Source organism: Cetorhinus maximus, chromosome 1 (genome assembly GCF_964194155.1).
Source record: "Cetorhinus maximus chromosome 1, sCetMax3.hap1.1, whole genome shotgun sequence".
NCBI classification, from domain to species: Eukaryota; Metazoa; Chordata; class Chondrichthyes; order Lamniformes; family Cetorhinidae; genus Cetorhinus; species Cetorhinus maximus.
Window position 1 is genome coordinate 179,238,127 of NC_135879.1, and position 12,722 is coordinate 179,250,848.

Genomic DNA, 12,722 nt, shown 5'->3' on the forward strand with positions numbered 1-12,722 from the left:
TCATCATATGTCATGTACTGTTGGCACCTGCCTGTAATGCAGAATGAATGATGTGGCATTCTGGATATATATGTCCAGAGAAAATGACGAATACACAGTTTTTAATGCCCCAAACATTATTGTTTTGTCCTGGGTAGCTAGCAGTAGTGTGTAGAAAGTTAATATTTAATTCCTGGAGACTCCAGAACAGTCCTGGAGGGCTGGGAAGCCTAATTCGTTTTAATGCCAAATTATATCAGCAGCAAGAACAAGTGGTGTTAAAAATATCGGCAATGGTTCAGAAATGAGCGAGTCAGTCTCAGTAGGTTAAGAGTTGCGAATTTTTTTTTAAAAAGGGCCAGGAGATCTGGGTGCTCCCGGAACTTATCTTGTCTGCTCTATGTTTCCCATCGGAGTAAATAGTTTGCAGCCCGGTTTCTCCGCCGGAGTTTCGTTCTTTCCTGTCCGCTTGTTGAAGCTGCTGAGATGTTGCGCTCATTGATCCGGGGACAGGCCTTACTCCAGGTAACCATGGCAGCGCTGGGCGGAGTGACCCGGCCCGAGTTCGGGGTGGCCTCGCGGACTGTGATCGTCCCGAGATGGCCCCCGTGTTGCTGCTTTGTCATTTAGCTCGAGCGGGTTCACGTGGTTGAGCCCATTCCCGCCCCAGGCCAGAGGGGTAACCGGGGACGGAGTCAGTGGAGAGGGTTTCAGTGTCACTTCATGAGGACGCTACAATCAGTAGAGAGGGGGGTCTGATTGTCAGACCATGACTCAGTGGAGAGGGTTCAGGGGGGAGGTATATTCCTGCACCACCAGTTCATAACAGGAACTTCTTTGCGTGAAGTAGCAGTGAAAGATGAAATCAGGAGATTTCAGTTCATAACAAAGAAGAATAACTTTTATTGAAATGTGAAATTACAAATGGAGCTAAAACAATCAGCAGAAAAATATACAAAACATTTCAACTGCATTTCTGGAATTACAGTATTTAAAACAATTTAATTCATGCTGCCAATAAAGAGTGTGAGTCCTGAAGGCCGTGTTGCCTGCCTGATGCCAGGGTTAAGGACCTCTCCTCCCAGCTGAAGAGGAACCTGGAGTGGGAGAGGAAGGATCTAGTTGTCCTGATCTATCCAACTATGTAGTTGAAACTAGGGTTTTGCTAAAGGAGTATAAACAGCTAGGGATTAAATTAAAAGCAGAACCAGAAAGTTAATAATCATAGAGTTATACAACACAGAAACAGGCCCATCGTGTCTGTGCCAGCCATCAAGCACCTAACTATTCTAATCCCATTTTTCAGCATTTGGCCCATAGCCCTGTATGCTATGGCATTTCAAGTGCTCATCTAATTACTTCTTAAATGTTGAGAAGAGTTCCTGCCTCTACCACCCCCTCAGACAGTGTGTTCCTGATTCCAACCATCTTCTGGGTGATCATTTTTCCTCAAATCCCCTCGAAACCTCCTGCACCTTCGCCTTAAATCTATCTTCCCTGGTTATTGACATCTCCGCGAAGGGAAAAAGTTTCTTCCTATTGACCCTATCTATGCCCTTCATAAATTTGTATATCTCTATCAGATCCCCACTCAGCCTTCCCTGCTCTAAGGAAAACAACCCTAGCCTATCCAGTCTCTCTTCATAGCTGAAATGCTCCAGCCCAGTGTCATGAAGAGATATTAATGTATATAAAGTTATTGGAAATTTTTTTAAAAATAGAGTCCTGGGTGCTTTGATGTATAGTGTTTTGAGAAATAAATAGTAAGGTAAAGAGTACATTTGCATTTTGTTGAATAAACCATTCAAGAGTGGGGGTGAAATCTTGCACCTAGCTCTGAGACACCAAGCAATGTTTATACAACTAATAGAATTGGTACTATGAAAGGGCCTGGTGATACAATGGGAATTTACATTCACAGGGGAATGTTGGGTATAACAGGAGTTTGTGTGTACAGGTCAGAGGCATGTAAGATCTAAGACCTTACCACTGTCTGCGAAGGAACAAATTGAAAGGAGCCTCATTTTGATTTCGTAAGGTGAAAAATGCTTTGCCTGGTATCTGTTTAAGTCTATTGGTTATTGTTGCCTTAGTGGAGATTAATTTGGGAATTTGTTAAAAAGTTATGATAGTAGTAATTTGTAGCCATGTGTATGTGTTTAATTTGTTGTAAATTAGTAAATGTTTCATTTAGTTTGATATAAAACCTATCAAGAACTGATGGTCTTATTCCTGAATTTGGAGCTGTAATTCAAAACAAAACATTGAAAATATAGGTTATGACCGCTGTTTAAGAGTTCCCTCTGGGATTTTAAATAACTTAGCCTTTATCAACTTCTGTGTTATAACACCAGGCAACACCCTGGTGAATCTCCTCTGCACCCTCTCCAGTGTAATATCCTTCCTATAGTTGTTTGGTAGTACAGATCTTGAGTATTGCTGAAAAAAAGAGACATGTCTAAGCTTTTCGTTTTGCACTCATCAGGACACTCAAGAATACAAATATAAGGGGGAAACAACAATTTATACTATATGTGAAGAAAGTGCTGATTGGTTGGCAAGTGGTGTTGCCATGGAGAATGCACCACTGATGGTGACTCACAGTTCACTGCCAAGCATTGTTTGAAATTTAAACCAGGCAGCTTGACCTTGATTGGTCAAGGCATTGCCCTGAGGAATGAGTCAGCGAATGGCTGTCACTTATTTTGTTTAGCTGAAAAAGGCACATTGTATGTACATGTTCTTTCTGTCTGAAAAGAACAGGGCCCTATTGTTATGACACAGCAGTTGGTAAAGGCTGAGTTATTTAAAATCCCAGAGGGAAACTTTAAACAGCTGTCATAACCTATATTTTCAATTGGTATGTTTGAGATGCAGCTCTGAATTCAGAAATGAAACCCACCAAGCCTCAAGAGGTTTTTTATATAAATTAAATTAAACATTTATTAATTTAACAAGAAATTAAACACATACATGTGTCTACGAATTACTACCTATTAAACAAATCCCCAAATTAATCACTCCCAAGTAAATCTTCCCCAAGGCAACAATAACCCATAGACTTAAACAGACACCAGACAAAGCACATTTATCTTATGAATTCAAAATGAGTTTCCTTTCAGTTTGGTTCCTTTGCACCATTGTAGGCTTACAGGCGGCTTAGATCTCACTTACACCTGCCTTTGACTTACACACACAAAACTCTTTTCTGTATATACCTAGCCTTCCCTTTGAATGCAACTTCTCATTGTATCACCAGGCCCTTTGAACTCCACCTCTTCTAACAACAAAACCCCTTTCATAGTACCCATTTTATTGGTAATATAAACATATTGCTTGGTGTCTCCAAGCTAGGTGCAAGATTTCACTCCAGTCTTTAAATGGTTTATTCAACAAAATGCAAATGTACCCTCTACCTTTCTGTTTAACATCTCAAAACTACTATACATCAAAGCACTCGGACTAGCTGTCTCTAATCCAATTAAGACACACACACTCACACCCACAGACCCTACTACAAATCTAATTTGAAATAATTTCCAATAACAATATAGACCATGTTGAAAAATGAACAGTCGTAATTCTAAAAGATGGCTTCATTTTTAATAACCCATCTCACACTATCTCCTATACTTATTACACAATCAGATTCATGCATTAACATGGTATCAACAGAAATCACTCCAGTTCAGTGTCCAGGTTTTTAAAAAATGCCCAATTTTCCTTTAAGCTTCAAACTCTTGATAACGCATCTGCAAACAGATTTTCTCTACCAGTAACATGTATAATCTGTAGATTAAATGGCTGTACTAATAGAGTCCACCTGAAAAGCCTTGCACTTTCGTCTCAAAATTTGTCCAAAAACTTCAAAAGATTATGGCCTGTATAAATAATTGTTTCTGATGAATTGTTGACAACATAAATTTCAAAATGCTGTAACGCTAACACCAAATCCAAGGTCTCTTTTTCGATCGTTGAATATCTTCTCTGTTGTACATTCAGCTCCCATGAAAAATACCCTATTGGTTTTTCAATTCCAGTGTCATCTTGTAACAGTACAGCTCCAGTGCCTGTATCGCTTGCATCAATGGCCAACTTGAATTGCTTGGCATAATTGGGTACTGCCAAAACTGGTGTCGTAGTTAATACAGTTTTCAAACTATCAAATGACTCTTGACACTCCAGTGTTTACTGAAATTTCTTGTTCTTTTTTAATAGTTCAGTCAGTGGAGCAACCACTTGGCTAAAATTTGGTACAAATTTCCAATAAAACCCACTCATGCCCAGAAATCTCAAAACTTCTCGTTTTGTAGTAGGCACTGGGAAATCCACAATAGCCTTGACTTTCGCATCTTGCTGAGCCACCTTACCATGTCCAATGGTATGGTCTAGATACGTAACTTGCACTTTTGCAAATTCACTTCTAGCCAAGTTCATCACCAAATTAGCTTCTTGTAATTGAGAAAATTAGCCTTCCAGATGCTGTAAATACTCCCCCCACGTAGGATTGAAAACTATTAGATCATCAATATAAACATCACAATTGTTTAGACCTGCAATTACTTTGTTTGTCAATCATTGAAATGTTGCAGGTGCATTCTTCATACCAAATGGCATGACTTTAAACTGACATAGTCCACTTGGCGTTTCAAAAGCCAATATTTCCTTTGCTCTCCCCGACAATGGTACCTGCCACTATCTTTTGAGCAAGCCAATCTTTGTGATAAATTTTGATTGTCCCACTTTCTCAATGCAATCTTCCAACCATGGTATAGGATATGAATCCGCTTTTGCCACCGCATTCACCTTTCAATAGTCCACACACAGTCTTTGTGTTAGACCATAAGACCATAAGACATAGGAGCAGAAATTAGACCATTCGGCCCATCGAGTCTGCTCCGCCATTCAATCATGGCTGATAAGTTTCTCAACCCCATTCTCCCGCCTTCTCCCCGTAACCTTTGATCCCCTTACCAATCAAGAACCTATCTATCTCGGTCTTAAATACACTCAATGACCTGGCCTCCACAGCCTTCTGTGGCAATGAATTCCATAGATTCACCGTTCTCTGGCTAAAGAAGTTTCTCCTCATCTCTGTTCTAAAAGGTCTTCCCTTTACTCTGAGGCTGTGCCCTCGGGTCCTAGTCTCTCCTACTAATGGAAACATCTTCCCCACGTCCATTCGATCCTGGCCTTTCAGTATTCTGTAAGTTTCAATCAGATCCTCCCTCATCCTTCTAAACTCCGAGTATAGACCCAGAGTCCTCAAACGTTCCTCATATGTTAAGCCTTTCATTCCTGGGATCGTTCTCGTGAACCTCCTCTGGACCCTCTCCTGGGCCAGCACATCCTTCCTGAGATACGGGGCCCAAAATTGCTCACAATATTCTAAATGTGGTCTGACCAGAGCCTTATAAAGCCTCAGCAGTACATCCTTGCTTTTATATTCTAGTCCTCTCGAAATAAATGCCAACATTGCATTTGCCTTCCTAACTACCGCATCAACCTGCAAGTTAACCTTAAGAGAATTCTGGACTAGGACTCCCAAGTCCCTTTGCACTCCAGATTTCTGAATTCTCTCCCCATTTAGAAAATAGTCTATGCCTCTATTCTTCCTACCAAAGTGCATGACCTCATACTTGCCCACGTTGTATTCCATCTGCCACTTCTTTGCCCATTCTCCTAACTTGTCCAAATCCTTCTGCAGCTCCCCACCTCCTCAATACTATCTGTCCCTCCACCTATCTTTGTATCATCTGCAAACTTAGCCAGGATGCCCTCAGTTCCTTCATCTAGATCATCAATGTATAAAGTAAAAAGTTGTGGTCCCAACACTGACCTCTGCGGAACTCCACTAGTCACCGGCTGCCATCTTGAGAAGGACCCCCTTATCCCCACTCTCTGCCTCCTGCCAGACAGCCAATCTTCTATCCATGCTAGTACCTTGCCTCTAACACCATGGGCTCTTATCTTACTGAGCAGCCTCCTGTGTGGTACCTTGTCAAAGGCTTCTGGAAGTCCAAGTAGACAATATCCATTGGCTCTCCTTTGTCTAACCTACTCATTACCTCCTCAAAGAATTCTAACAGATTTGTCAGGCATGACCTCCCCTTGATAAAACCATGTTGACTTTGCCCTATTTTTTCATGCACTTCCAAGTATTCTGAAATCTCATCCTTAATAATGGACTCTAAAATCTTACCAACGACCGAGGTCAGGCTAATCGGCCTGTAATTTCCTGTCTTTTGCCTCACTCCCTTCTTAAACAGGGGGGTTACATTAACGATTTTCCAGTTCTCTGGGACCCTCCTTGACTCCAGTGATTCCTGAAAGATCACCACTAACGCCTCCACTATCTCTTCAGCTATCTCCTTCAGAACTCTGGGGTGTAATCCATCTGGCCCAGGTGATTTATCCACCTTCAGACCTTTCAGTTTTCCTAGCACCTTCTCCTTGGTAATGGCCACCATACTCACCTCTGCCCCCCGACTCTCTTGAACTTTGGGGATGTTACTCGTGTCTTCCACCGTGAAGACTGACTCAAAGTGCCTATTCAGTTCCTCCGCCATTTCTTTGTTCCCCACTACTACTTCTCCAGCGTCATTTTTCAGCGGCCCAATGTCCACTTTTGCCTCTCCCTTACCCTTTATATATCTAAAAAAACTCTTGCAATCTTCTTTTATATTACTGGCTAGTTTACCCTCATATTTAATCTTCTCCCTCCTTATTTCTTCTTTAGTTGTCCTCTGTTGGTCTTTGTAGGCTTCCAAATCCCCGGTTTCCCACTGCTCTTCGCCGCATTGTATGCTTTCTCTTTAGCTTTTATGCTGTCCCTGACTTCCCTTGTCAGCCATGGTTGCCTCGTCCTCCCTTTAGTATGCTTCTTCTTCCTAGGGATGAATTTTTGCTGTGTCTCCCAAATTATTCCCAGAAACTCCTGCCATTGCTGTTCCACTGTCTTTCCTGCCAGGCTCACCTCCCAGTCAATTCTGGCCAGCTCCTCCCTCATGCCTCTGTAGTTGCCTTTATTCAACTGTAATACCGTTACATCTGATTCCAGCTTTTTCCTCTCAAATTGCAGGGTAAATTCTATCATATTGTGGTCACTTCCTCCTAAGGGTTCCTTCACCTTAAGCTCCCTTATCAAACCTGCCTCATTACACATCACTAAATCTAGAATTGCCTGTTCCCTAGTGGGCTCCACCACAAGCTGCTCCAAAAAGCCATCTCGTAGACATTCTACAAATTCCTTTTCTTGGGATCCACTACCAACCTGATTTTCACAGTCTACCTGCATATTGAAATCCCCCATGATCACTGTAACCTTGCCTTTCTTACACACCTTTTCTATCTCCTGGTGTATCTTGTGCCCCACATCCTGACTACTGTTCGGAGGCCTGTACATAACTCCCATTATGGTTTTTTCACCTTTGCGTGTTCCATCCGGTTTCGGTACCGGTACAATAGGTGAACCCCACTTATTGCAACTAGACTCAATTATATCATTTTGAAGCATGAAATCAATTTCTTTTCGTGCTTGTGATAATTTTGCCGATATCTTTGTGAGGATGTTGCCTTATTAAAGATGAAACCTGTACAAAGACATCATGTATAGCTAAATCTGTCTTTGCCAATTTATTCCCACAAATAGGTTTGTGTGACTGCAATAGCTTTTCCAAATCTCTTTGGCACTTGCTTGGAAGGTAACTCAATATTTCATTTAAACTTTCAAGCACCCCCTCATTATTCAATTTGATTAGAGGAAAATCAATTTCAGAGTCCTGCACTTCCACCATCACTAATACCTCTTTTTGTTCCTCTTCCCTGTCAAAGTACTTTTTAAGCATATTTACATGACACACCCTCTGCTTCTTTCTTCTATCTGGAGTATTTATTAAATAGTTTACTTCACTCAATTTCTTTTCAACCCTGTAAGGCCCACTAAATCTTGAATTTAAAGAATCGCCTAGTACTGGTAATATAACTAATACTTTCTCTCCAGAAACAGAACTGTGAGCTTTAGCTTTCTTATCTGCTTTCACTTTCATTGCTTGCTGTGATATTTTTAAATGTTCCCTAGCCAACTTGCATGTTCTATTAAATCTTTCCCTGGAATTTGATACGTAATCCAAGAGAATGGTTTCTGAATTTGGACCCACCAATTTCTCATGAATTAATTTCAGTGGTCCCCTTACCTCATGACCATAAACTAGTTCAAAAGAGCTAAAACCAATCGATGCTTTAAGAGCGTCTCAATAGCAAATAACAAGAATGGAATCCCTCAATCCCAATCATGTGGATAATCCTGATAGTACGCTCTCATCATAGTTTTTAAAGTTTGATACCATCTTTCCCAAGCTCCTTGTGACTCCTGATGATAAGCTGTTGACTTAAACTGTTTTATCCCCAAACTGTTCATTACTTATTTAAACAGCTGTGACATGAAATTTGACGTATCTTGTAAAAAATGTAATAAACTCCTCCACGCTCATCTTAATGGTAATACTTCTTAAAGGTATGTGCTCAGGAAACCTTGTAGACACATCCATTATTGTCAGTAAACACTGATTTCCATTTTTAGTCTTAGGGCGGGGTCCTACACAATCAATCATGACCCTGGTAAAAGGTTCTTCAAATGCTGGTATTGGGATTAAAGGTACCGGCTTAATCACTGCTTGTGGTTTCCATGTTACTTGACATGTATGACAGGTTCTACAGAATTTGACTACATCTCTATGCAATCCTGGCCAAAGTCACTGGTGGGAGTAGATAATAAGCCCCCTAACAGTAATTATGCTGTAGGACAGAGTATACATCAAGAAATAATGGGGGCTCGTAAGAAAGGAACTGCAATAATCGTGGGCGATTTTCATTTTCATGGGATGTAACTTCTGAGCTCCCTGGCGTCAGATATGGGGGGTACGCCAAAGATCCGCTGGGGAACCCCCCTCGGAACTTCAAAGGTAAGGGTTTGCACGGCAAGTACCCAGAAGTGCAAACTTCTTCTGGGCAATTGTCCTACACTGGGAACCATCCAAAAATGTGATTTAAATTGCATAGGCCTGCCCTGACCCAACCAGACCTCCCCACCCCTGTGCCCCCCCCAGCCCCTCGATGTGCAATCCACCTTTCACCCCCCTGTTGTCCGATCCATCCCTCACCCCTGGTGTCGTACTTCAGTGGATTAGCGACAACCTGGGCTATTGTTTGTAGGCATTCACCATGGAGGTTTGAGCCAATCACCGTCTTAGTTTCAAAACAGCCCATTCAAGTTAGGAAACACCTTTTGGATGGTTTCAAGAGATGAGCAATGACATTTCTTAGTCTGGAATGTGTCCCTTTGTCTTTGAAGCAGTGGGGTAATTTGAATCCACAGACCAAGTCAGGTGATTTTAAGCAATCATCTTTTGGCATTGTAATATCCTTTTTCTTTAAAAGAAAAGTCAGCTCCAGACGATTCCACATTGATTACAGTTCACGTTTTAAAGGTTATAGGTAGGACATGCCTTTACTGGGCATGACAAGAGATAACCTTGTTTGGGAAAGAGAATAAGAAGAGAACGGCCACACTGAAAATGAGTAGTAGAACAGAAAGATTTTGGGCAAATGTGAATGTTGGAAATCTGAAATGAAAACAGAATGTTGGAAATGTTCGCCAGGTCTGGTACCATCTCTCTCTCTTGAGAGAGGAGCAGTCAACTTTTCCAGTTCATGATCTTTCTTCAGAATTGGAAAAAGTTATCGACGTATAAGGTTTTAAACAATTACAGAGATGGGGAAAGGCCTGTCATAGGTTGGAAGGCAGGAGTGGTTAAATGACAAAAGAGACGATGGTACAAGGCAAAGGGAACTGGTAACTGAGACAGTGAAGAAACAAAAGTTGGGTCTGGAGATGGGTAAATGGGAATAGCAGAATTATCACTAAGAATTGATGTCTGCAAAAATGGGCCTATAGTCAATATTGATAGTCTATCCTCAAATAGAGACAGAGAAGTTAAGGAAGTGAAGAGTTGGTGATGGGACATGTGAAGGTGAAAGAAGGGTGGAAATTATAACCAAAGTTACTGAAATTTCCAGTCAAGTGAGAGCAGGAAAATGGCACTGATGCAGTCATCAATGTGCTTGAAAAAGAGGTGAGGGAGAAAGCTGAGTATGACTGGAACAAATAATTTTCTACAGGCAAAGGCAGGCATAGCTAGGACCCATAAGGGTTCCCATTGCAACACTTTTTATTTGGATGAAGTGAGTGGAATCAAAAGTTCAATGTGAGAACAAGTCAGCCAGGTGGAACAGGGTGGTGGTGGATGGGAATTGATTGGGCCTCTGCAAGAAGTGGAGAACCCTCAAGTTGTCTTGTTGGAGAGAGTAAGGGATTCATCTGCACAGATATTTAGTTGATAAAACTGATGTATGCCCATCTCTTCAGCAGCAACCTGTCTGAATCCCTACTACAACAAAAACAGAAAATGCTGGTAAAACTCAGCAGGTCTAGCAGCAGTTAACAAGTTAACGTTTCAAGTCCATATGACCCTTCTTCCCTCCTAACTGGTTCTCACCCCTTTCACAGCACCAAAATGGACTTAATCGTCATGAATGCTGGTTTCAGTGACTGAACACACGAATTAGGAGCAGGAGTAGGCTACTCAGCCCCTCAAGCCTGCTCTGCCATTCAATAAGATCATGGCTGATCTGATTGTAACCTCAACCCCACACTCCTGCCTACCCCAGATAACCTTTCACCCCCTTGTTAATCAAGAGTCTATCTAGCGTTACCTTAAAAATATTCAAAGACTCTGCTTCCACCGCCTTTTGAAGACGAGAGTTCCAGAGGGTCAACCCCCTGAGAAAAAGAAACTCTCCTCATCTCTGTCTTGAATGAGCGATCCCTTATTTTTCGACAGTAACCCCCTAGTTCTAGATTCTCCCACAAAAGGAAACATCCTCTCCACATCCACCGTGTCAAGACCCCTCAGGACCTTAAAGGTTTCAGTCAAGTCTCCATTTACTCTTCTAAACTCCAGTGGATACAAGCCTACCCTGTCCAACCTTTCCTCATAAAACGACCCGCCCATTCCTGGTATTAGTCTAGTAACACCTAGCTCTGCTTTCCTTGACACCTATCACTGCTGTTGTACTGTCAGAAGGCTTGTCTGACATCCAGTCATTGTTGCATTGAAACACCCTCTAGCTCAGTGTTGTCCAATATGCTCATCACTCACCACGTGTGGTGAATCAGCATGGAAGTGTGGCAAATTGATGCTGTTCATTTTTAAAGCCACACAGCATTGAGCTGTGTTAAAATTACAGCATTGGGTATGAGTATGGATGTCACTTGCTATGCAGCTATTTGTTGTTCGTCCCTAATTGAGCAGGGAAGAATCAACCATGTTGCTATTAAAGAGGAGTCACATATTGATTACACTATGGCCATGTTTATCAGAATATAATTCAGTTGTTGGGTTTCTAGTGACCTGGAAGTTGAAGGGCCAGTTCTGAAGAAAAATAGTCTATTGTTTGTTATCTTCCCTATTCCTGTTCTCTCTGGTGCCTCTAAATGACAATGCATTTAGATCTATGGGACCATTCTGTGAAGCGCTATGAACCAGGGCTGTCCTTCCAAAACATAGCAGTCTGATTATTCTCAATATTCTCGGGGAATCTGGTGACACGTGATGCTAACTGAGGAACTTGGTTTTGTTTAGCTGGCAGTTGGCAGTTTTCGCAAAGCAGTTGAGGTATGTGAATGACAGTCAGTGCTGCATGGGAGTTAAAATGTGCAATTTTGGCAAGTTGGGACAGTGCAGCAACATCCAAATGTGTTCAGCCTTGAACCTACTAGAGTTGTTGAAACAAGTGATTGAAAGGAATAGGGTGCTATTTGTGTAAAAGGAGAAATTACAGAAGGTTGTCCATAAGCCAAAGGGCTATTAAAGGTCCAGATGCTGTGTTAAGAAATGGCAGGTGACAGAGCATAAGCAACAACTCAAATTTATATAGCACCTTTAAAATATTGAAACATCCCAAGGCACTGATCTAGATAAAGAAAAAAAATGACAAAGCAATGTGAAGAAATTATTTGAAAAAGTTGATTTTTTTTTTTGTGTTCCTTGCTGGTTCAATTATGGTATTTTTAAACCTGTATTGAGCATTTGATTGTTTTCCCCATTTATATTTAGTACTGTTTTATTTGTTCGTATTTAGCCCACCAGATGTTTGATAACTTAGCATGTACATTGTTGTTGGAGTTAGTCACGATCTTTCACCCCAAGACATGTGAATCTTGAGATGGCACTTAGTTCTGTATTCAGACTACTTGCAAGACTTCCAATTATATAGCTTCTGAATCGTACTTATTTATGGAAGAGATTCTGTACCTTCTATCAACAATTCTTGGTGAACTGTAGTGCATAATGTTTAACATGCAGCAGTGCGCAATTATCTAATTGTTCATTTATTAGAAGACTAAAATTATTTGTTATCTTTGGAGTTTATTTCCATGCTTGGTCTGCAGTGGAAACTCTGCCGCATGTATGTCCAGTTACAAACAATAAGCAGTTTTTTATATTAAAAACACAAAGGCTGGAATTTTCCGTACCTGTTGGCGACAGGTGTCATGGCGGGTATGAGCTGACAATATGGCGGGAAGGCCTAAAATCAGTTTCATGGCTTCGTGAAACCAGTTTGCGATCGTTTGCTCCATCCATCAATGGCGGGCCGTGTTTCCTGCTGCCGGACGTCAGGAA

General features: G+C 41.4%; 1 protein-coding gene across 1 annotated transcript in view; it reads left to right on the forward strand.

The window, feature by feature from the left end:
- Positions 1–346: 346 nt before the first annotated feature.
- Positions 347–12,722, forward strand: part of stoml2 (stomatin (EPB72)-like 2) — a 64,394-nt gene continuing 52,018 nt past the window's right edge. Inside the window, exon 1 of the mRNA XM_078550443.1 lies at positions 347–504. Within this exon, the coding sequence (XP_078406569.1) occupies positions 466–504 (39 nt within the window). The 5' untranslated portion in view covers positions 347–465. The remainder of the gene's footprint in view (positions 505–12,722) is intronic.